Consider the following 25,956-nt stretch of genomic DNA (forward strand, 5'->3'; position numbering starts at 1 on the left):
TCTATAATATCCTTGTATTGAGCGGGTCCACCATTTTCCCCGCCATAAGCGCGACGTGTATACTGGCGTCCATCACGAAGTAAAGGAAGGGGTATGTCGCGGTGAACGTCACTGGCTGCCGGTTCGTCACGTACCCTGCAAATTGAACAATAAATTATCTCTGCCCTATGGTTGACTCTAAAGAATAGCGACTGGCATTAAGTCTGCCACTTTTAGTAAGTGCGGTTTTTTAATCTAGTGACCACTGTTTTGTCCTTTTTTAATCCACAACGAGGAAGCTCTTGGCCTGTATATCACCTGATGGTAAGTGATGATCAGGCCGAAGGTGGAAGCGAGCTTTACTCGGAATCCTCAACCACAGAGGAACTGGCTATCTTACCTCTAACTGCCGAAACACAACAATGTCAACAATGCTGTTAACATTGTTGTTATGGCGACATTACTTAGGTAAGATGGTGGTAGCTAGTCAGGCGGACTTGGACCAACCAAACCGAACAGAAAATTCTGCCCCCCACTGGGAATCGAACCCGGGACCTCTGCGTCTGGAGCAGGTGGTCTAACCACTAGACTAGACCACAGAGGCGGTTTAATGTACTAATGTGGGACAAACTTGGCCATTAACGCCCGTATTCACAAACGATACATTGCTTAAAAATGTGAAGCAGAAAATCTAAGAGCTCTGTGATTGCTTCATGTGTAACCCTGTGAGTCCACGCGCGTTGTGAGACCTCATAGTAATGTTTGTGAATACGGACGTATATGTTTTGGGAGCAAGTAACGATAGATACATAACTGATATATTCAACAAAAACGCCCTTGAGTTGCAATAATATGTGATGTGGTAGCCGATGCTTATCTTATAATGGACGAAACAAAATAAACCAACTGTAGCAACAGGAAACAATCATACAGTAATTTCCCAGTTACACTCATTTATGTAATTGAAAATTAGTATCTACGGATGATCATTTTCATCTCACGATTAGGCATTTAGGTCGTCGGTATAAGTAGGCATAATAACATTTCAGCGTAATGGCGGTGGTAGCCATGGGCTGAAGTGGTAATAAAGGTCAATATTGAATGAAACTGCGGGTCTATTAGTGCATTTAATGATACCTAGAGCGAAAGAGCTGCGCGCGCATCAATAGATGCAAATGCGCGTGTCACCGCTTGCGCCACCTCCGCGCGAGACAATGGGCGCTCCGAGGCGTGCACTCAACTTAGCACTTTAGTTTTGCACTCTTTCGGCAACGATTATCTCATCAGCTGCACTGGAAAATTGTGGCACTTGATGGGCGCCTGCCTTCGCGCCAAATTAGGCACAGCTACACGCCTGTCTATGTGCATTGTGCACGCCTCATGGCATCTCTTCATTGGGAGGTAAAGCGGAATTTGGACTTCCGGAGCGAGTTCCGCGTCCGCGAGGATATATTTAATCACATACTGTCATGCAGCATGAAATTCAAATACATACCTATTTAAGAATGTTGAGACTTATTTTCGCTAGCAGACCCATTCAAATAAATTCCTATCCTACATAAAATACTCATTTTTATTGGAAGTAATAAAAGCAGAGTTGCATAAAAGTGCAGTGAGTCCACCGATTGTAAACGTTTTGTCATTACCTACCTTCATTATTTCCGTAGCCTGCCTAATGATACCTCTCGTTCATATTCATGTAGAGCGGTTGTTTGCTTAATAACGCGCGTTGCCGAGTCCTTCACGGTTGTCAATTTAATTAATTGTGCAAAATCAATTTGTGATGATTTGGGAGCGCATCATCAGCAATGTCATCGGAGAACCAGGTGCCCGGCAGAGGCGGCGGCCCGTGACCGCACGCCCCTCGGCCCTCGGCACCGGCTGCCCACTCGAGGAGCAATTAAATCGTTCGCACCGGAACCATTTTTATGTTTTGCCTTCCGAACCCCGTCGTTCCACAACACGGTACTTGTACTTAAGTAAATGAACTTGTACTAAAAAAAAGGAAACGTTTACGAACGTAAATTCGAGATCATTTTGCAATAAAGCGAGCGATTAAAATTGTTTTACTACCTACATAATTTCGAGCTTTTAACTGCTTTAACTATCACAATTCACACGCTAACGCAATGATTAACGTAAGTTTTATTGTGGAATCAGAAGAAGTTATTATACTTACTTAAATGAAGAAAATTATACGCCACTGTTTATTGCGGTTACGGTTTATGACGCCCAGCGAGCAAAAGCGGTTAAAGATTAGATAAAAGATCAAGAACCGCAAGAATCGCAGAATTGCATAGGTAGAGGCCTGCACAAATAGTTGAAATAGTCGATTAAAAATTTGCTCCTACTCGTTCCAGTTGAGTTGGGTAGCAGCAGTTAATTACATAGGTAGGTAGGTATCTCGACTTACTGTTCTTCTTTTGTTCGTCGGGGCGGTACTTTCTGATGGCGACGGAGACGGCCTGCTCGATGCTGCGGACGTACACGCCTGCCTGCCGCGTCATGGGCGTGAAGTCGTTCTGGCGTGGCTCGAACACGTCGCGGATGCCCAGCTGTGGGATTTGAAAGATATTGTCATTAAATCGGCCACTATGGCCTCCACCGATTTCTGAATGATCATCAGGTCATTGAGGATGGATTCTCCATTGCAGGAAGACGACCTTATCCAATTTAACCAGCGGAAATGGAGGATTTAGATTTACTCTCCACACTGGCAGAGCCCTGTGATATCTTATTTCTCCATTAGTCACTTCTTATGGCATCCATGGAAAAATTGTGTGGATGGTCCTGCGGGAACCACTGCCACATGGCTATCTAGAGACAACATTTTTGAGAAATATTTTTTTACCTTTTGTAAATCTGTCGTTAAAGTGACGTGTCCTTTGACCGTAAAGCTGGGCACGACCGCTCGCACTCTCCGCGGGCGGAGGGCCGCGTAAACGTCAGACAGGTCCGACTCCCTCGCCATCCTCGAGAGCAGGCGGCCCAGCTGCACTGCGCCGGGCCGCGACGGAAGCACCACCAGCAGGTAATACCGCTCGCTATCCAGCGGCAGCCGGAGCGCCGACGCTTCCAAATGAGGCAGATACGCGTGCTCCAATATACTGTCGTAGTGCATGTACGTCACCTGCGCGAAAACAAAGCGATGGTACTTTGAACTATTGTTACGTGCAACACCTACGCCCATTGTTATTTAATTCGTTGCGAAATCTAATATCGCGGACAACAAACCATTACATGACACCATTGATAAACCTATGCGTGTTAATCAATTGCCTTTCATGGTACAAGCGTTACATAAATTAACAATTTATGGTAAATAAAGATAAGAGGCATCTATAAAATTTTAGGCAGGAAAAGGAAAATTTTAACCTAATGGGTTTAGATATTTCTGTTGGGTCTTCAAAAGGATCTTACTAGTTAATTTAACCCTTTCAGACCTGGCGTCCACAATTGTAGACATAAAATATAAATCAAAATTATAAACTTAACTCTGTACATTTGAAACTTAAAATGGTTGTCTTCATTTGTTCACATAATAAACTACCTAATTCAGTACTTTTAACGCCATCTCTCGTGGTATAATAGCACTAATTGACAAGTTTCAACCAGTGCCCGAGCGTGATTTGAACTGTGCAGGTGAGCTCTTTATTCTATTTCGGAAAAATATGAAATAGTAACAGATATCTTCTGTAATAAATACTAGCGTGTATTTATTATTACAAGGGACACATGGAACATACAATTTGTGTATTTTGTGTTGTCTTTGTATTACTAATCTCGACTTTTAGATTTGTACTCAAATGATCCCATCAGGAGGCAACTAAGCATTTTGAAATTGTTCCAAGTGATAACGGTTTTATTATAAATTCATTTTTATTTCAACTTTTTTATTGTTCAGAAATACATTTATGTTAGAAATAATATAATATATTTATTTTATGTATTAAATAATTATGTAAATCATTTTTTTTTATGTCCAGATAATATAATTGGCTATAAACTTGTCGGCCGTTTGGTGTAGTGGTTCAGAACGTGCTACTATGCCAAGAGGTCCCGGGTTCGATTCCCGGCCGGGCAGAAATTGAAATGATGAATTTTAATTTCTGTGACGGGTCTGGGTGTTACTATGTATAATATGTATGTATTTAAAAAAAAAAAGTATATAAGTAGTATATCCGTTAAGCTAGCACCCATAACACAAGCATTAAGTTGCTTACTTTGGGGCTAGCTGGCGATGTGTGAAATTGTCTAAAGATTATTTATTTATTATAATGTCAAAATGTCCTTACCAGAGGCCTTGAGAACACTGAGATGACGGAAATCTATCTGATTTTGTGCTATCTTCAGATAACTAAGAGAATGGAGAAGCCATTGATCGATTCCTCGAAATTGTTGACAAGTATGTCTACCTCGGACAAACGATTCAGCTAGGTAGGTCCAATTTCGAGAAAGAGGTCAATCGTCGAATCCAACTCGGTTGGGACGTCCTATGGCTGAAATGATGATGATGATGATGATGATGATGACCTCAGTGCCTGAAGACTAAAGTGTAGGTACAACCAATGTGTTACCAGTGATGACTTATGGTTTGGAAACGTGGCCTCTCACTATAGGCCTTATACAGAAGCTCAAAGTTGTACAGCGTGCTATAGATAGGGCTATGCTCGGTGTTTCTTTACGAGATCGAATCAGAAATAAGGAGATCCGTAAACGAACTAAAGTCGCTGACATAGCCCGACGGATTTGCAAGCTGAAGTGGCAATGGGCAGGGCACATAGTACGCAGAACTGACGGCCGATGGAGCAGCAAGGTTCTGGAGAGGAGGCCGCGTACCGGAAAACGCAGCGTGAGACGTCCACCCACAAGGTGGACCGACGACATCATAAAGGTAGCAGGAAAGCTCTGGACGCAGGCTGCTACCAAACGGGCAACATGGGAACCATTGGGGGAGTCCTATGTTCAGCGGTGGATGGTTCAGATGATGATGATCATGATGATGATGAAAGAAGAGATTTAATTTTGTTATTTAGACAAAAAAAAGTTTTTTTTTTATAAAAACTAATTAAAAAGAGTTCCAAAATAGTACGTTCTATTATTTCAATAACACTGTTAATCCTTAAGTTTTTTTTCACGTGGGACGGATGGCCACATTTGTAGACATAAAAAGAAAATGCATTTTCTCGAAAAGTATAACACTAGGATTTTTTTCATGATTTTTTTCTTAGATATCTTACTATACTTTAGTTGCATAAATTTAATTAAATTGATCGGGTGAAAAAAAATAATTCAGGTCTGAAAGGGTTAAACTAAAGTAAGTAGGTAATTTGAAACGAACCTGTACACTTCGCAGCCCATTTGCAAGGAACATTTTATCGTCAAAATTCGGTATCGGCAGGTCCATGCCTACGTCATAAGATCTGTAAACTAAATAGTCGTCAATATAAGGCGGATTTGTGAAAATAAAGTCTACGATAGATTTTTTTCGACGTTGCAGTGTTTCTAGTGAAGATTCGTTATTTTGTGTGGTAGAGTCAGAATCATTCATGTCCGTCGTCGACATTGTAGTTGTAGTCTGTTCAGATTCTGCCACTGAAGTAGTTTCAGTTTCAGTTGGGACGCTGCTTGAGGGAGCCATAGTTGTCATTATTGTAGTATCAGCTGCATTTACTTCTGTAGATGCACTCGTTCCTATTTCTGGGGTCGTTTGAGCATCAACTTCATTGTTCACAGTTGGCTCGTCCGGCAAAGTTGTAAGAGCAGGTGTAGTGTCCGGCGCCACTGGTTCCGTAGCTGCGGTAGTTGTGGTTGTTATTTCAGCAGTAGATGGTGGACTGGTTTCCGTGGTTGTGACAGTCGTCATGATTGTTGTAGTTGTGTCCATCATTTGAGTAGTAGAGGATGTTGGCGCAGCAGGCGTAGTAGCAGGTGTCTCAGGCTGTGTAGTGGCTTCAGCGTTAGGTGCAGAAGAAGGACTCATTGTGGTTGTCATAGGTCCTCGAATATCGACTTCGGCTATGGTTTCAGCATTTGGATTAGGTGTTGTCTCCTCTTTGGTTGTTGTCGTGGATTGATCCTCGCGGCTAGGCTGGCTGTCGGTTGACATAGGATTCGTAGTGCTCTCACTACCATTTGCGGGACTCATGGTCGTGGTCATCGCTGCAGTGTCGTTTCCAGGCGGTAACGTGGGCAGTTGATCGTTGTCCAAGTCGAATCCGTAAAACCTCAATATTTTCTTGTAACTGTCGTTAAAAGTAACGTTTTCGTTGTTTAAAGCTAAACCTGCGAGGAATCCTTCTTCGGGTACAAAGTAAGTCTGAAAGAAAAAACTTTTAGTAGAAACAAAATGTAACAAACAATGACAAGTTATGTACTAAACTTAAATAAATGGGATTAGTGCCCAAATGTTGTTGTTTTGTTTATGAATCAATTATTTTAACGTTAATTACATTTTTAAAAGTGTTCTATTCTACCGCCTGTAGGTAGTTCCTACGATTTCCACGCAATAATTTGAAGCATTTTAGTTACAGATCACCTAATCAAAACAATCGCTGATTTGTCATTGTTCCCAACTAGAAAGCGGTCGCGTTGGGTCATGCATTAGTTAGGCAAAAGAGTTACAAAATAATCTTCACGCTGTTATCAAAATATTAGCACTACCAGAGCTGCAAACAAATTCTTAACATAATTAACATTAATTAGACAAATTAATATAACTAAACACGAGTGCCCGCCCGAAGTAACGCCTATGCGGCATATTAACCGAAAGGAGTAACTTGAGTAGGTATAAACTAAAACATAATTATGTAACAAATCAATAATTAATTACATACAAGATGTTGTAGGTCATAACGGAATATTGGGTGGATAGATCGATAGATCTTGTATTGATAAAAAATTGTGTAGAGTTAGGTTAAATGTTTTGGCGTAAAAGCTCCTCTAACTTAGCTAGGTTTAAGTAAATGATAAATGAAATAAAATAAACTTGTTAGAAAATCCTTATTTTTTTTTAAATCGGTTATTAAATTTAACGTAAACACCTAGTTTTGTTAAGTAATTATCCTTTCGTTACATACTGTTTATTGATGATACAAAGATGTAGGTAAGCAAAAGATATTTTATTTCGGTCTCCATCTCCAGTCATTTAATTGCCTTTACTGGGTGGCTGACTTTAATATTCCTAAAATTCGTAAAACGGTTCAAGGGAATAGCGCATATTTTTTTGCAATAAACCGTAACCACTCAACAAGACCAACAAGACTTTCTGACTCACTTTCAATGTTCGGTGTATGTCCCGAAAGCCGATCCTCATGACATTCCTGTTCCAAGGTAAATGCATCCCTCGTTGAATTTGAAACGAGGACTCGCCGTCCACTCCCTCGTACAGCGCTACCAGGATCCCCATCAGCCCGTACGGGGAGAAGGCTATGTTGTTGTCGTTCAAAAAGTTGTGTTCCGCGAGCACTTTCAAGCCGAACTCGTTCGTGATGTCAACCATTTGCGACAAGGGTGTCCTGTCGTGGTCCCATATCTTGATTTCTATGGGGACTCCGTGTTCGATACAGCCTGCGAGCGGTACGATCGCGAGTAGGTAGCAGAGGCGCAGGGATGCGCGGACGCAAGCGGGCCGGGCGCGTCCGTTGGCACGCATCGTGTCCGCGGTTCTGACCGCGGTTGGCTGACCACCGACCCGGCTCAGGAATCGCTTCAGGCTAATCTTCGTGTCTAATTAGCATTGAGACCCCGAAGTTTTCGGTGAATGCCCTCCACGATATAGGTACTTATGCGGGAGATTCGCGAATTCGATTCTCGTGTGTGGTTCGCATGCTAATTTGATTACTGTTTGTAAATTTGACTATTTTTAACTAAACCGTAACTACTTACTGTACCTACTTACTACCTATATTCATATTGAAATAAATTCACGTGTCCAATAAAACGACGCTTGTTCGAATTAATCTACCTACCTACTTACATCAGTGGTTGTCGATCAAACTGTTATATGACATAGATTAACTCGATCGATCGGTGTTTTTTTACTGGACTTAATAGAGTGGTCAAGATGCTGTATTATTTATTGCCATGATAATCCAACTAATATTATAAATGCGAAAGTTTGGATGTCTGGATGTTTGTTACTCTTTCACGCAAAAACTACTGAACGGATTTTGATGAAACTTTACAGTATTATTGTTTACTAGCTTTCCGCCCGCGGCTTCGCCCGCGTGTAATTTTGTCTGTCACAGAAAAACTTTATCGCGCGCGTCCCTGTTTCAAAAACCGGGATAAAAACTATCCTATGTTCTTTCCCGGGACTCAAACTATCTCTATGCCAAATTTCATCAAAATCGGTTGCGAGGTTTAAGCGGGAAAGCGTAACAGACAGACAGACAGACAGACAGACAGAGTTACTTTCGCATTTATAATATTAGTTGGGATAACCCAGAATAACACATAGGCTATAATTTATGACGATAGGTATGTGACAAACCAAATTTCATGTGGGTAAAGCCGCGGGCAAATTTTGTAATAACAAAAACTGCTAACAGGCACAGTATTATAGTATGTACCTACAAAGGACTTCATCTTCAAGCATAAATTGAATACATTGGAAATGTAGGTAGGTACCCAAAACAAAATGTTGGGTCTACCCGACCGAGAATCAAACCCGGGACCTCGCAACAACATCTATGAACTATGACGCGCCTACAACTTCATTCAGATAATTTTTGATACTTTAGTATTGCTCACATTAAATTAACAGGCTTATTAAAATGGTGGCATACTTAACTGGCATTTTACAAAGTAATAAATACTTCATACTAAATGTTTCAAATTCCGCAGTAGTGATACTCGCATTTTGTTGTGATTGCAAAATAGATTTTAAAGTTTATGAAAAGTAAGGTTTTTGGTAAATTGATTTTCGGAAGATAGGTTTAAGAAAAGCAGGGTTTTCAGAAATTTAGGTTTACCTAAACTCAGGCTTATTGATGTGTTCGGAAAGTTGCATTTTCGAATAAATAATGTTTACGGAGTTTCCTCTCCTCGGTGATGGCCAGTGGGCCGGGGGCGTGGGGGTGCCCCCGCCTGCATTGCACAGGTCACCACCACCACCGTCGGACGGGAACAGCTGTGCTCCCAGCTGCTACTGTCGCTTGTAGGGCCCGTCGTGTTGGCGGGAAATCGCCGGGAGGGGCTGTGGTAGAGAAGGCTTTGTCCGGCAACCCACAGTTTCCTCCCACTTATGGCGAGTGACGGAACACCGGGTTTCTTTTTAGTGGGTATGCCTCGTCCTTCTGACTTGGTTGTTAGGTTTTTGGTAAGGTAGGTTTACAGAAACTTAGGTTTTCGGTAAGTTAGGTATAAGTACCTAGCGATTTTTTTTTGTTTTTGTAATAAATTAATGAAAAACTTAGCGCTCCTGCACACGACGCCGCCACCGCGCCGTCGCCGCGCCCCTACACTATTCACACGCGCCAAGTAAAGCCGGCGGCGGCGCGGCATGCAGCGGCGCGTATGAACAGTGTAGGGAACCATTACTTGCTCAGTGGTGTAGGGGCGCGGCGGCGTCGTGTGTGTCGTGTGCAGGAGCGCTTACAAGTTCGGTTTTCGTTTCGGCAAGTTGAGTTGGTATAGGTTTTCAGAAAGATTCACTTAGGTACACATTAGCGTAGATACTAAAAAAAACAAGAACACTAATGAGTGGTCCTGCTGATGTAGATCAATTAGAGATTGCAAATATTCGGTAGTTTTCTATTTCGAATATTCGAATATTTTTTCAGTGATATTCGAATATTATTCGAATATTCGAATACTTTAACAAAAAAATAAAAAGTATTTAAATTATCAATGTTTTATTGCTTTAGGAATTATATTTTAACTATTTAACAATATAGTTTTTAAAACAGTTATAAAATTCTCATCATCATCATCATTTCAGCCATAGGACGTCCACTGCTGAACATAGGCCTCTCCCAATGACTTCCATAATGACTGGTTGGCAGCGGCCTGTATCCAGCGCCTTCCCGCTACCTATATGAGGTTTTCGGTCCACCTTTGTGGGTGGACGTACCACGCTGCGCTTTTTGGTACGTGGCCTCCACTTCAGAACCTTGCTGCGCCATCGGCCATCATTTCAGCGTACTATGTGATCTGCCCATTGCCACTTCAGCTTGCTAATCCGTCGGGCTATGTCAGCGACTTTAGTTCGTTTACGGATCTCCTCATTTCTGATTCAATCTCGTAAAGAAACACTGAGCATAGCCCTCCGCATAGCACGCTGTGCAATTTTGAGCTTATTTATAAAGCTTACTTATATTGTAAGAGGCCACGTTTCCGAGCCGTGTGCCATCACTGGTAGAGGTTACACACACTGATTGAAGAATTTCGTCTTTAGGCACTGAGGTGTTTGGACGAAAAGATGTTGTATAGTTTCCCGAACGCTGCCCAGCCGAGTTGGATTCGACGATTTACCTTTTTCTCGAAATTTAATCTACCTAGCCGAATCGTTTGTCAGAGGAAGACATACTTGTCAACACAGCACAACAGTCTCGAGAATCGAGCTCCAACCGAAACATGGACGTTGGACCTAAGCTTCGTTTTGTCCATGTTCATCCGAAGGCCTGCCTGTTGAGAGACTCGATTAAGGTCTTCGAGCATTGTGTCGAGGTCTTCAAGCGATTCTGCCATGACCACAATATCGTCAGCAAACCGAAGCTGAGTGATGTATTCGCTATTGAAAGGTTATGCCTAATCCTTTCCATTCAAGGAGCTTGAAAGCGTCTTCCACTGCAGCGGTCAATGGTTTCGGAGATATAGCATCTCTATGCCTCACGCCTCGCTGCAGAGGAATCGCCCTCGTGCTCTGCTCCTGTACTCGGCTCGACATGGTAGCGTTTCTGTACAGGCATTTCAGCATCTCGATATACCGATAGTCAATACGGCACCGCTGAAGAGACTGCAGCACTGCCTGAGTATCGATCGAATCAAAGGCCTTCTCATAGTCTAAGAAAAGCATCACCACGGTTCTATCCCATGCCTCTGGCGTTGTTCCTTAGAGTAAGACGAAACGAGTTTCAGTGTTCCACCCGCGTTCAGAAGCTCCCAGGTTATTCCGTCATCACCCGGTGCCTTGTTGTTCTTTAGCTGTTTGAGAGCCTTCCTAATCAATCTCGTATAGGCTGATATACGGGATGTCTTCGGTATAGTGTCGCGTTAACCTAGCTCTTGGAGGTTTGGAGGTATGTAGCTGTCCATAAATCTTTTCGATCTCACCCAGAACCTCGGCTTTTGTTGACGTTTCCGTCCGCCGTCTGCAACATCGTTAGCTGACTTTGCTCAATAAAGTTGTCTCTTTCAGGTAATTTGGAACCTTGGTTTCGCAAGACAACTTAGTGTTCACCAATGAAGTCGGTTGTATCAATGACTAGTTCTTTTAGTTGGTGATTGATGCCTCCGACCACATTTGCAAACACTAAGTTGTCTTCGTTCTATCTTTTCTGTTTATTTTTGTAATATTCGAATATTCGAATACATGTTAATTTACTATTCGAATATTTAATTTGGAATCTAAATTCGAATATTCGAATATTCGATTGCAATCCCTAAGATCAATACACCATACACGGACCGCTTGAAGCAGTCAGGGTCGACAGCTACAAGCTGAGACTGCACAGTGAAAACTGCAAATTTCTATGGACGTACATACACGAACCGCTCGAGCAGTTGCAACTGATTCGGACGGTCGACGCAGTCGCAGACTGCTCGAGCTGTCGACAGTTACCTCCGCCCACTTTTTCCACGGCGTGCGCGCTTGTGATTTGTTGAGCAGTTAAGAGCGTTGTAGCAAAAAGTTGGCGTTCGAATTTTAGGTTTTTATTGCTTGACGTCGCGTAGTGAGTGCGCAAACTGCATTTATCTGTACAATTTCAACGCTGCGTCGACTAAACGATCTTAATCCGTAGTTGTATCGTACCTAAGACAGACATCATACATAATTTTTTTTTTTCCCTTTTTATATCTGCAATCGACTTAGGTCATAATCAGATGTTTTGTCTTGCTTTTTTGTTTGTGTTCATGAGGAGGGGTATTCCAGTAAATTCTCTCCCTCGGTTTTTACTAATTCACGTAGCAATCTAGTCCAGCCTTCCAATATTCAGTCCAAGCCACTAGCATCTTTGGTCCAACTGTAATATTTGCCATCTTTTCAGTCTTGTGGGTTTGTTCCACAATTTCTCTAGCAAGTTGGTTTGTGTGATGTTTTAGCCTTTCCTTATATTTGGTACAGTATTTGCTCACCTCCTCCCTGACTGTCGGCATCTCCAAGTACTCGTGTATCTCTACATTTCTAGCGAACCATGGTGAATTTGAGATTGCCCTCAGTGTTTTATTCTGAAACCTTTGGAGGATTTCAAGGTTGGAATTACTGGCAGATCCCGAGTTGAATCCCATAAGTCCATATAGGCTTTATTATGCATTTATAGACCAGCATTTTGTTGTTTAAACTGAGGGATGATTGTAATCATACATAATAATAAAGAGATAATGTATAATTTACCTATTTGATTTTTTCTCAGATCAGACTTTTAGCAAAATCAAGTTACGTAATTAATGTATTTTTTACACTAGTAAATCCCGCGACAAGTTTTTAATCTTTAAATTGAGTAAAGTAATAAGTTGATGGGTTTGAAAGAATTTATGTTTTATTTTATTCTTTTTACAGCATCAAAAGCTTGTTTGTGAAAAATATTTACTATTTAAATTTTACTTTTTAGTTTTTATGATGCGGGATGGAAAAATTAAAATTTATTCTGATTTTGTGACGTTTCCGCACATAAATATGGATAGGTTAAATAAATAGAATGAAATGTATGAAAACGAGCGTGCCATTTTTTAAAGAGCTCGTAACTAAACATCGTAAGCGCCATTCAAATTATTATCTAAAAGTTAATAATAAATATTTAGTTTTTGTAAATCTAAACAAGTCAGGAAATCAAAGAGGTAAATACTGATATCATTGTGATTTTATAGAATTTATTATTATAAACCACGGTCGTATAATGCTAAAAAATCAGAGGTAACTTTAAGATTTTTATCCATAGAGCAAAATTTATCTAATCGTGTTTTTAAACAGTTATCCCATTAGGTACACATGCGTTCTGTAATACAAACCCATCAAAAACAATACTTGTCAAAAAACCAAGTCTCACTACTCAGTTGTTCTACGGTAAAAAGTTGTGAGATCCATGTAATACCAAGTTCAGTCCAGGAAATCATTAACGTTTTACATAAATATATTGACTTGGCCATCGCATGAAAACACGTGTAAATTAAATTATTTAGTGCGAAATGAAACGAAATTTTGCATGCCTGTGTAGACATGCAAAATTTCAGCTCAATGGGAAAACGGGAAGTAAGTAAATTTTAAGTTGCAAGATTTTACAACTCCAGATGTCAAAGAAAATAAAAGCTTGTAGATTACAAAGAAAAGAAAGATTTATGAAGAAAATAAAAAGAACTGTCTACAATACATTTGTTAGGCCGTGTTGCACCGTCTTACTTTAACATTGACATCAAATATTTTGGATGTCAAAAATCTGTCTCACATAAAACACCGGTTATTGACAGTTAGGGTCAAAGTTAGGTGGTGCATCTCAGCCTTAGTGTATTTTAATTAAATTTAATACAAATAAGGATGACGAAAATAATCGATAAGTGATCTCACTCGAATATTTCTTATAGTAGGTATACAAGATGTCGAACAAATGGTTACTTACTGAAAAAGTGCTTCATGAGACCTAGCAAACGGCATCAGTAATATGTTTGGGAACGAACTGAATCTATTCAAGGATCCTATATTTCCAGCTTTCATACATTTAATACAGTTACAAACAAACACGAAATCAATGGTTTCTGAGAATTCTGAGTGCCTTAATGCCGTCCCCTTTATCTGTTTATTTAGTATTTATTAATTAGTATCTCTTGATGATATTGTAGCAAGTTAAACCTAAAATAATGTTTTCCGTAAATAATTTAAATAAGAATGCAATTTACGAGTTTGTTGTTTGATTATTATATATTACTCAATTAAAAATTTAAATTTAAAAAATTAACACTTCTAATATGGTAGGTATGGCTGGCGGCATACATTTAGTATGAAATTCGGAAACATTGAATTTTCGCATGGATCCAGTTTATTCTTTGACCTATTTATTGTTATTGTTTTAAAGAGCTCATGAAGCACTTACAGGAACAGTGAACAGTTTCTCGATATCTTGTATAATTAAAAATCAAGTGAAATCACTTATCGTTTCCACCCTGTACCTATACTTTTAAAAATAAACTCATTTTATACGTTCATTTGTATATAAGTATCTACAATACAAATACCTAACCAACTTAGTTGACGTTTTATAAAACTATTTGTCCGAGTGTCATCGAGCGACCGCTGGTGGATTTGCCATTTACCTGACCTACCCCTTTATTACTAAACGTTTAATATCAGATGAATAGTTACGCACCAATTTCTTTCATTCAGTCGTCAGTAATTGAACTTTCGGAAAAACATGACGAAGCGTTGTGTGACCATGCAGACGCTATTCAACTTTTATTAGTAAGGAAGAGTATATTTTATGTTGGTAGAAACACAATAGCATAGACTAATGTTTTGACACCCTGTTAAAATTTTTATTAGTCATTTATTTTTTCCTGACCAAACAGATACCATAATAATATCTTTTATCTATTCTACCCATATTCTGTAAGTAAAATAATAAAAAGTTTAAAAAGAAAGAAATTACAAGTCCGATTTACCTAAACAAATAAATTAAAAATACTTGCGGATCAAAAGTACTCAATCATACTACAATTTACGAAAAAATCACGCGTGACGCATATACGTCAGTGGGCAGTCAACTGACATAGACCCGGCGTCTACGAGTGCCAAAGCACGACTGATTTATGCCATTTGATGCACCCGATTTTATAGTATTTTCAAATTAATTTTTCATTTGAAGATTGAAGATAGATATTTTTTCTTTTTCACACAATAATAGTACTGTTTCTTCTTAAGTATATTGCCAAATGACTTTTAGATTATGAGATGTGACCTGTTTTCTTGCAGTAATTTTCTCGAATTTTGACTATCTTAGGCCCGGTTTTTTGATTCGTAGTTAAAATAACTAATTGTTAAATTTTGCTACTAATGGTTAAATATTAACTAAATGTAAACTAATGGTTAAAAAATGTACTAAAAGTCATGCTAACCATTGTTCGAAAAACATTTTTTTCTGATAGGGGAGAGGCAGCTTTGAACAATTTTCATACTTTATTAAATATCTTCCAAAGAAGAACGGTCACGCCCCATACAAAAAAAACCCAGACCCGACAGAAACGAGACATACCTCAGTTTTTTTGTCATGTCTTAATTAGTTAAATTATATATTTTTTATATTCGAAATCTATGTATAACACCAAAATATTACCCTTTGTTTTTGTTTAGGCGTTATACAAAAACTAATACAAAATGCTTATTTATCACCAAAATTGGTAAATGTATGTACCTAAATATCTATTACAGCTGCTTTGGAATGTATCTAGACGACCTGGAGATACAACCGGATTATACAGGGTGGTTATACATATGGAACGATAAGTGATCTCACTCGATTATTTCTAAACTATACAAGATATCGAAAAACTAGTTACTGATTCTGAAAGTGCTTCACGAGCTCTTTCAAATGGTACCATTAATAGGGTACAGATTATGGAAGCTGGTAACATTGAATTTTTGGATTTTGTAACTTATTATTTTTTCCACCCTGTATAATCCGGCTGTATCTCCAGGTCACCTAGATACATTCCATAGCAGCTGTAATAGACATTTAGGTACATACATTTACCAATTTTGGTGATAAATAGGCATTTTGTATTAGTTTTTGTATAACGCCTAAACAAAAACAAAGGTAAATATTTTGGTGTTATACATAGATTTCGAATATAAAAAATATATAATTTAACTAATTAAGACATGACAAAAAAACTGAGGTATGTCTCGTTTCTGTCGGGCCTGGGTCACAGATGACCGTTCTTCTTTGAACGATTTCATTAATTTTTTCTTCCTAGATAGAGGTCATGGTTATCACACAACAAAATAATGATGTTCTTCTTAATTATTCATGAACGCTTATTAAGATATTTAGATTTTTGCACAGACCTGTAAACGTTCAAAACTGCCCCGTAGTCGGGGCAGCCTTGAACACGCCTGGGGCAGTTTTGAATTAGTATTTTTTTCAATGAAATAAAACTGAATATTTATGAATGTGTATTTTTAAAATAATTAATAAATAAAATTTTAAATGATCAGTGTCATTTGGGATCAATTTAACATGTTTATTTTATTTTACATCACTCTGTACAAAGTAACACAAAACTTAGGGATATTATTTAAAAAAAAGTAAATATAAGATTATATCAATTAACTAAATACTAATAAACTTTCTGTTTAATGACACATCAAAGACAAAACTGCATAATTTAAAAAAATATCAATCAACTACTAAAACTAGCTTTTGCCCGGACTTCACCCAGCTTGAAATTTTATCTGTCACAGTAAAGCAATCTGCTTATTTTTTATGTAAAAACCTTCTACGAAGTATAAGAAAACTTAAGGTTTCATAATACCACTTAAAAAAAAGAAAATTTATAAAGTTCAAAGGTGCCCCAACCATTTCGTTCAAAGCTGCCCCATGGGTATATTTCCAGAAAAAAACATAAATTTAATAACGGAACATACTTTTATATCGCAATTTCTTATCAAATCTTCATTGAAACTATTTAAACTTCCATATAGTAAACAAACCACTCACTATTTTATAAAACTACGTCCACAAAATCCTTAGAACCAAAATAAAAAAGTGCGAAATTGGCAGTCAAAAACAAAAAACCACTTTTGCAGGTTAACCTACAGTTAGATATTAAAAATAAGATGTGACGGCTATGCGCATCAGTGCTGGCAATATAAATTATGATTTATACCATTGTAGCCTAAACCAGTGATTTTTAAATTCATTTGTTCTAAGCTGCCCCTGTCCAAAGCTGCCCCCCTCTCCCCTATTTAACCACCTGTCACTTGACAGCTGTCAAATTTGACTATTGGTTATTTTAACTACGAATCAAAAAACCGGGCCTTAGACATGATAAAAATGCATTTTAATGAATTAAACATCAAAATTTTCTCAATACACTTTCTTCTTCAGGGTATGCTTATTCTAATGAATACATTCTATCTTCTTACTTAGAAACAAATTTGTTGTAATATTAGTTCAAAGTTGTGCCTTCGCGAGTTACCTGGAAATCGGGCTTTCGAAATTCGCTGTTTTCGTAGGCAAAAATCCAATTTGAACGAGATTTTGTCAATAGACATTCCGTAAAAACGTATACGATGATATAAGTCAAAAGAAGCTAGGTATAACAATAAATTATATGACTAAAATCATTTCGAAATCTGCCAAATTCTCGATTTCTGCATGAAAAATGTGACAACGCTCTTAATACCAACTGCTCAAGCAGTTATCGTTGGCAGCTTCAAGCTGTTGACTCCCCTTCGACTGCAAGAGCGGTCCGTTTATGTTGATCACTGACTAACTGCTCGAGCTGTCCGTGTATTGCCGGCTTACGAGTTTGTGAGTACCTACCAACTATAGACCTTCGGGACATAGGGTCCCGCAGGAACAAAGAATTTGCAAAACTAGGGTAAAAGTGTAAAAAATTAAAGATGGTATTGTGTTTTTATGGTTTATTTATAAGTTTACATCTTTACTTAGCCCTCTTGGATTTGATCTTTCTCAGGTAGAATTCCAGCTCCTTACCCTCTAGAACGTAGCCATCAGCGCGGCCGCACTGGCCCGGCCGACTTGCGACACACGCTGGAAAAGACAAAATAAACACTTGATCAAGTATTCCAAGCATAATAACAATAGAGAGCTAGAAAGGAATTGATCAGAGTAACTATGACAGTTGGATCATACAACTGCAAGACTGTTCCCAAAACGGTTCCAGTCTATAACGCAGTCTCAAAACTTCTCGATTTCATCATTAAAATATCTATACTTTATAAAACACGTTTATTTAGACATGTACAATTAATGTTATGTATGAAAGACTAAGTTGTGAGGTGCATATCTCATGATTTACTTGCATATTAAGTGTTAAAAAGTGTTGAATAAGAGGCTTCAATACATACCTAACAGACGTCCTGTGTGGAATTGCTCTTCCAAAGCAGCTTCAACCTTGGAGAGACGTTGCCTTGACAAGTACTTCTTGGCAGTCTTCTTGCTGCGCTTTTTGTTGATGATGGCTTCCTCAGCCTCAGTCTGAAAAACAATTCATGGTTTATTACAAACTCTGGGAAGCTATTCAAAATTAAATGAAGAGGTTTTCAGATATTTACATCATAATCACAGCTAAGTTTCATATGACACGCATTGAAAATCATCAGCAAGCAACAGATTAATTACAACACCCCACTTCTACGGTTTACCACTACATTTAATAACTTGATTTTGATTAAAAAATTTAACAAAAATATCCTGGGGCATTCTGATAATAAATCCAATATCTGTATTATATTTCTTAAATATTTATTCATGAATAGAACGGTAGTACCAATTACACTATTCAAACAAGACGTAACAAAGTTCAGAATAACATTTAATCTAATTTAAAAAAAATAGTAATGAACTTCATCACTTGTGTTACTTTTAAAAATTATGTTTGATACAGAAACAGTAATTATGCCCATAAAATTAGTTTCTGAAAAATATATTTCCTGGAAAATACCATGTGATAATAATTACAAATTATCCTCGTAAGCCCGGATGTGCCACAGAAGGAACTAAAACTTTGTAGTCAGTAACGCCGAGACATTTTCGGAGGTGATTTCGAAGTATCGCCGGATGGGCCTTCAGAGGAACTAAAACTTTAGCGATAAATTTAAGTTCAAAAATTCGCGCCTATCGAAAAGGAAGAGTGATAGTCTATGGCTTAAAGTATTCAAAATCAGGTATCCGAACTAATTAATATAAAAAAAACAAAATGTCACTGTCAAATTATCATTTTTCTTTGACTAGGTGGTTCGTCCGAGAAGACGTGATGTGCGATTAATTTTTTTTCTTCACGTAAACGTAGTTTGATTGCAAAACTGACCAGTATAATTTAAGTTAATCACTGCTAAACAAGCAAAAAAAATATTTTTCCCAATTTGAAGTAGTTTTGTAAGATTTTTTTTCGTTTGAAAATAATAGTTCTTTGCAAGGAACATTCGGTCTTGATGGTGAAAGTTTTATTTTTGTATATTTTTCTATTGAGATGGGATTGAGTATTGGACTTTTAAAATTATGATATGATTGAGAAAATTTACCATGAGAAAGTTCTGATTTTCAGTTTAGTAAATATTATAATTAACATGAATATTCACTTTACTTCTTATACATTCTAACCTATAATTAGTGTATGTTATAAAACCGATAGTACTTTTAACCCGGCGAGGCTGTGGTGGCAAAATGTAACAATGAGTATGTGGTGGGGTGTCACATACCCACTTATCAAATTGGCCATAAAGATCATAATATCGATAAATTAAGTTCTAATCTTATGTTTTGTGATATTAATATAAACAATAAACAGCTTTTAATTAAAAAACTTTAATATTTTAATATTTTTTTATTATCATTTAGGAAAATAAAAGAAACTGAGTTTTTTTTAAAACAAAAATAGGCATTATCTTCACAAACCTCTAAAATAAACAAAAACAAAATTTTACTTTAAACAAAAACTACTAAATTAAGTAAAAAACATCAGTCTTTGAATTAGAAATAAAAAACTATCATAATACTTTGGAACAGCTTAGGAACTAGGGTCATCATCACAACAATTTTTGCAGGAAAATGTTGCATGCTCTATACATATGGCCTTCCCACATGTTGAGCAAGAGTGCTTTGTCTTTCTATCTTTTTTCCTTGGACAATCAGCACATCTCATATATCGCCCAGTAGCATTTTGGAGTGAACGACTTGGTTCTTCATTAATTTGCGAACAGATCCTCTTCCGAATATAGACTGGAATGTTTTTTTGGTCTTTCCGTAATCGTAAATGTTCATACACCAGAGCTAACCCTAGATTACGGATAAACTCTGTTCGCTTTATGTTTACATTTTTGTTTTCCCTAAAAATAATATTTGCGTTCGAAGCAGCTATGTTTAGTATCCCATAAAAGATGGTCATAGGCCACCGCTTGCTGTTACGCGAAACATCGTAAGTGGCGCAGAGTTCATCGACAACATCTACTCCTGCTTTTGTACCATTATAAAATGTTATAATTTCGGGCTTCTTTTTATCTCCCGTGGTCTCATCAATTCTATCATCATGGTGTAAAGTGGACATAGCTAAAACCACTTTATACTTTTTCGGGGCGTAGGACACTAATGTAATGTCCTTCTGGAAACAGAACAATGAGCTTCCTGGTTCTTTTCCAGTTTTCAATAAAGCGGACGGAATGCATTTTTTGTTTTTTCGAACTGTTCCTGTAGATGTAAGCCTATGGTTAGCCAGTAGATGTAGCATTAATTCGTGACTAGTAAACCAGTTGTCGAATGTCAGGTTGCGGTTGGACTGTGATATGGGCTGAACAAGTCTTTCCACAAGATCGAACGGTTTGTTGCTAACTGCATAAGGTCCACTGGGTTGTTTCCCTGCATAAACTTCTAAATTGAACGTGTAGAAAGATTTAGCATCTACAAGAGCTTGGATTTTTATTCCATACTTAGCAGGTTTGCTTGGAATGTATACGCGAAATCCGCACTTCCCTCTAAAGGCTAACAACATTTCGTCAATGGTCATATATTCATGAGGAATATAAGCTTGCTGGCAGCAATCAACAAATTGGTCAAAAAGCATTCTGATATGAGTTAAGTTATCAGTTTTCTTGCGCTCGTCCCTTGTCGATTTGTCGTCAAAACGTACACAGTTTTGCAGGAAGTAAAATCGTTGTAGGGACATGGTTGTGCGGAAAATATCAACACCTGTACCATCCGTTCTCCACAAATCTCTGAGGCTCTGGCGACTAGATTTATTGAGTCCAGCAATATATAGCAAACCAACAAAAGCGTCGAATTCCAAAGCTGTTGTCTCTTTCATATAGTACAATTTTTTTGGATCATTACACTTTGTTTGCCGGTTAATAATTTCTTTATTTGTGTATGTCAAAACAGAAGTTTTCATTTGTTCAGTAAAAAAAATATTCCAACATTCAACTTCCGTTTTAGCTAACTTTGCAATTCCTTTTACGCCAGGCCGTTCGAAAATTATGTTCTCACTGCGAGTACGTAAATTAGTCCGCGGTGGTTTTTTGAGCCATTTCTGACCATCTTTGGACTCATAATAAGGAACTTGAACAGAAGAACAACGTCGATTTCTCAAAACTGACAGCGGGATATCTTCGTCAGAATCATTAAAATCTAGTGCAAGTTCACTGACCTCTTGTTCTCGATCGCTAATCTCCTGTTCTGTCTCAGATCCTAGGCTATGTTCGCTGCAATGATCAGATTCGGGTTCGGAGCTTGACTCGTCCGAACATTCTTGAAAAACCTCCTCTATCATGGACTCAAGATGCCTTTGATCTCTTTCGAAACTCATTTTCGTTCAAAAACTAAAACAAATAACAAATAATAAGCTAATAAACTAAAAAAAACAATTTTCAATTTTACCGAAATAACCACACACCAACTATGTGGCGGGGTATTACGTACCCAACAGGAGTTTGCGCACGTATATCTCAAGCGCCGGTTAGCGCAACACTGCGATCACGCCACTATCCCCTCCCGCAGCTCTTTAGCTCCAGCTATGCGGCGAGACAAACCGTTACAGCAAAAATTTAAAACAAAACGATCGTTGAAGTCAAGCGTGGGGTATGTCACACCCCACCACAGCCTCGCCGGGTTAAAAGTACTAATTATGAAACATTAAATAAAATTAAAACCGTTGTACCTTTTCAGTTACATTTATTTATATCATTATTGTATCTTTATGTAGTATTAATTTATTAAGAAGGTTACATTTATGTTTTACTTTAAAGTATAAAATACAATTATTTACTTTTCCTTTTTAAAGTCTGTAATACCGAATGTTCTTTTAAGAGAAAACATTTTTTTATTATTTTTCACCTAAAATAAGCTCTATGCACTATTATATAGGGCCCCTGAAAATATGAATGCAAAAGAAAATCTCTAACATAGAATTTTTTTTACTCGAAGTGCTCGGCGTTTACTACTACAAATTATTCGTTCTTCTGAAAGCACATTCGGCGATACTTAGAAGTCGACAAAATTTACTCTTCGGTCTTACGAGGTTATATGAATCTATAACAATATGAGTGAAAAGTTTCAACTGACTAGATGTTTTGAATGCACTTGATATTCATTTCAATGCAATAACAACATCTACAGACATAGTAAAATCTTAATAACAGTAAATCTGCGCCACTTTATCCTACATTTTACATTTCAGAAACAGAAAAGTAGGTTTGAAAAATACCATGTGATAATACAAATAGGCCCTAGAAGCCTTTTTGTATAATCGCATGGTAGGTATATTTACATTCTACATAGAAAATAATATTTGTGTTTATAAAATACTCACAAGCTTGGCTCCCTTCTTCCTACCCAAAGGTAGAAGATAGTGGGACTCATACCACTGCCTGAATGGGGTGGCATCCACGACAACAATAGCATTCTTCACCAGGGTCTTGGTACGGACTAACTCATTGTTGGATGCATTGTACACAACATCAATGATACGGGACTTGCGGGTGGCGCCTGAAAATTAAACAACACAAATTATTTGTATAGGTTGAATGATAATAATATATTCAAAACAGTATTCAAAAGATCCTTACATTCTGATCCCCATGAGAAGTTACCAGTGTCGAGACGCAGTGCTCGGTACTTGGTATTGCCACCGCGCGATCGCACAGAGTGGATACGTTGTGGTCCAAGCTGAAAGAAGTGAAAGAACATGGCATTATAACCTATAAACTGACAAGTACATCATCAGATGTTTACAATATATGCCGAAATTACAGGACAATAACCTTGGCTAGTCGTTACCAATTGCACGTGCTGTTTTTACTATCTTATGAAGTTTGTAATGAGGTTGGTGAAGAAAATTTGTCTACTTACTTTGGTGTTGGCGGCTGGGCGACCCAACTCATACTTCCTCTTCTTGCGGATGGGCGCACGTTTGCCACCCGTAGCCCTCCGCTTATGCCAATGGTCACGACTGATACCTAAACAGAGGAAAAATATGACTTACGATACTTCACAGAAAATCACTTTGCCGACATTTACTTCACACACTCAAGTACTTTCTTAGTGGTCACCACTAAAATAAAGCCGTATTCATTTATAAACAACAATGCACTTTTGAATCTAGGACAAAATCAAGAAATCTGTAATATTATAAGTAAGATTAACCACGATTTTAACTACAAAAATAATGTTCACTCACCCATCTTGACTGGGCCGAAATGGAAAAGATATTTTGACAGATGGAACTACTATACCTCTACTTCTGTAGTCTATGGTTCGTAGTCTGTATTGCGACTATTACTTTTTTTCAAACGGGTTTTTTACTAAAATCCGTTATTATATTGTACAAATGCGAAAAAATATATTTTCTTCGAAAGTTTTTGTAATATATTGCAATCAGTAGATAATCTTTCGAAGACATTAATTTTTTCTACACTAACAGAAAGTCAAGGATCGCTTATAAAGGGCGCCCTTTTTCAAAGAAAATCTTCACTTTACGCTGTATCTTCTTAAATGTTAAAGTAAATCATAATTGTGCTTAGAATAATCACAAAACTTTCACTTAATTTAAGCAAAACCACAAAATTGTTTTCTCACAGTAACCACGAAGTGAGCCGAAAACTGATAAAACAAAAAACTACAATTATTATACGTCACTTTTTTCAAATTTTGTTTTATGTCATAAAAGAAGGTCGCAAGGTACATATAGATGACCCACGCTGAACTGTCCCACCAAACTCAATGACAGGGGGGCGCTACCATCGTTCAACTATATGGTTTCCAAACATGGCAAAAATCGGAACCAGCGATCCGGTATTGACGGTGGCGCCCCACTGTCAATGTCATCGATAGGACAGTCCAGTATTTTGGAACTATACTAAGGTGTAATCACAAATCACAACATTTTGCAAAGGAGACATTATAGATTTTCTAATCTTGGCTTGGAACCATAGCTTGGAACTATTAAATTAAAAGTTTTATATGGCCACCGACAACCGAGGTATCATAGTGAGTCAAACAAAGCCAAAGCTCTCTTTATTGGTTCTCATCAGATCTTAGCTAGTCTGTTTAAAAAATCTGGTATGTAAGGAATACCCGTAATATAATAGTAAAGAACATACAAAACAAAGGTTTCTTGGAGTTTCATATACTTAACGAAAGTAATTACATTTGTACATGTCATTTGTATTAACTACTGCTTAGCGCGCGTGTAGGTTCTTATTGCCAGAGGTTAGAATTGATTTACCCAACGCAAAACCCCCTTTCCTTCTACTTTTCCATGTTTTTGTTACACAAATTCACCCAAGAAGTAAGAACCTTCTCCAGTTTTTACCTCTATTTACCTCTTACAAAGTTTATCTTAAGGGTTAAAATTGTCTATGATAGTTTTTTTTTTTGGCTATAAAATCCATACTCCGAGGCCGTACATAAAATGTCGGATTCAAATCGATATTATTTTCGATTACAATACGAAGCCCCCCCTCTCTAGTTTCGATATCCCTTCCCGCGTCCTATCCTACCACGATTGTATAGCATTTGGCGACTAAAAGAACTGAAACCATTGACCAATAGATGTGATGGAAATATTATTTTTTTCATTCCTATTGGTTGCTTAATTTGGACAACTGCATTGCCACGCGCAATGAAACCATAGTTTGGCTATAGTAGCGGTCTCTTGTCACTTTTGTGAGGTTATGCTTGTTTGTGCACCAAATTTAACAGCAGCAAAATAAATAATTACTATTGCCTTGCAGCGAATTACCATCAACCATTATTTTATTGATGTTTCTGTAGTGCTCAAGTTATAATGTCGACTGATTTTTATATACGCTACTATGTTGGTCATAAGGGAAAGTTTGGTCATGAATTTCTTGAATTCGAGTTCCGGCCTGATGGAAAGTTACGTTACGCGAATAATTCTAACTACAAGAACGATACGATGATTCGCAAAGAAGCGTATGTACATCCTTGTGTGATGGAAGAACTAAAGCGTATCATTTTGGATTCTGAAATAATGCATGAAGATGATCGCTTGTGGCCACAACCAGATCGTGTTGGAAGGCAGGCAAGTTTCAGCATTGAATTTATTAGTTTCGTAACTAGATAATAAACGCCCAATACAGATTTCTATTACCTATTTATTAGTACTCACTCAAACGTAACACTTCAAACTTTTACTTTGCTTTTTAGTATGAATATTGAACTAACCTTATTTTTGTCTTGATTTTCGAGCTCTAAGTATTTATTATTTAATAGCTTATTAATTATTTTTCATAGATTGTAAGTTAATAATGTCCAATCTAGGCCACTTAGTAATTAAGAAAGAGCCTTTGAATCTCACTCACAGAATATCTGGATGTATATTATCATGATATTATCTGTTTCAGGAACTGGAGATAGTAATTGGCGAGGAACATATTTCATTCACTACATCTAAAACTGGATCATTGGTGGATGTAAACCAATCACGAGATCCTGAAGGACTGCGCTGTTTTTACTACCTTGTTCAAGATCTCAAGTGCTTAGTTTTCTCTCTCATCGGTCTGCACTTTAAGATTAAGCCTATATAAGATTTGTAAGATTAAAATAAAATAATACCATTTTCACACATGAG

General features: G+C 37.7%; 3 protein-coding genes across 3 annotated transcripts; 1 reads left to right on the top strand and 2 right to left on the bottom strand.

Annotated features, from left to right (window-relative positions):
• On the bottom strand, positions 1-7,719 carry LOC135084343 (uncharacterized). The gene is made up of 5 exons (XM_063979128.1): positions 7,256-7,719; positions 5,321-6,298; positions 2,831-3,109; positions 2,393-2,534; positions 1-135 (listed from the first exon to the last, which is right to left on the bottom strand). The coding sequence occupies exons 1-5, from the start codon at positions 7,631-7,633 to the stop codon at positions 2-4; spliced, it is 1,911 nt and encodes a 636-aa protein (XP_063835198.1). The 5' UTR covers positions 7,634-7,719; the 3' UTR covers position 1.
• Positions 7,720-17,761: 10,042 nt separating this feature from the next.
• Positions 17,762-23,648, bottom strand: LOC135084357 (small ribosomal subunit protein eS8). The gene is made up of 6 exons (XM_063979136.1): positions 23,542-23,648; positions 23,214-23,320; positions 22,931-23,030; positions 22,675-22,850; positions 18,224-18,353; positions 17,762-17,906 (listed from the first exon to the last, which is right to left on the bottom strand). Exons 1-6 carry the CDS (start codon positions 23,543-23,545, stop codon positions 17,797-17,799), a joined length of 627 nt encoding a protein of 208 aa, XP_063835206.1. The 5' UTR covers positions 23,546-23,648; the 3' UTR covers positions 17,762-17,796.
• A 1,254-nt stretch (positions 23,649-24,902) lies between these two features.
• LOC135084366 (protein mago nashi) lies at positions 24,903-25,956 on the top strand. The gene is made up of 2 exons (XM_063979145.1): positions 24,903-25,407; positions 25,730-25,956. Exons 1-2 carry the CDS (start codon positions 25,150-25,152, stop codon positions 25,910-25,912), a joined length of 441 nt encoding a protein of 146 aa, XP_063835215.1. The 5' UTR covers positions 24,903-25,149; the 3' UTR covers positions 25,913-25,956.

This window comes from Ostrinia nubilalis, chromosome 2 (assembly GCF_963855985.1).
Source record: "Ostrinia nubilalis chromosome 2, ilOstNubi1.1, whole genome shotgun sequence".
NCBI lineage: Eukaryota > Metazoa > Arthropoda > Insecta > Lepidoptera > Crambidae > Ostrinia > Ostrinia nubilalis.

Coding starts and splice junctions, on each gene's coding strand:
- LOC135084366 (XM_063979145.1), top strand. CDS start 25,150: ATGTCGACTGATTTTTATATACGCTACTATGTTGGTCATAAGGGAAAG. Junction 25,408..25,729: donor CAGATCGTGTTGGAAGGCAG/GCAAGTTTCAGC, acceptor TATCTGTTTCAG/GAACTGGAGATAGTAATTGG.
- LOC135084357 (XM_063979136.1), bottom strand. Junction 23,031..23,213: donor GCCCAGCCGCCAACACCAAA/GTAAGTAGACAA, acceptor CACTTCTTTCAG/CTTGGACCACAACGTATCCA. Junction 17,907..18,223: donor CCACACAGGACGTCTGTTAG/GTATGTATTGAA, acceptor TGTCTTTTCCAG/CGTGTGTCGCAAGTCGGCCG.
- LOC135084343 (XM_063979128.1), bottom strand. CDS start 7,633: ATGCGTGCCAACGGACGCGCCCGGCCCGCTTGCGTCCGCGCATCCCTG. Junction 6,299..7,255: donor ACATACACCGAACATTGAAA/GTGAGTCAGAAA, acceptor TTTTTCTTTCAG/ACTTACTTTGTACCCGAAGA. Junction 3,110..5,320: donor ATGGGCTGCGAAGTGTACAG/GTTCGTTTCAAA, acceptor GTTTTCGCGCAG/GTGACGTACATGCACTACGA.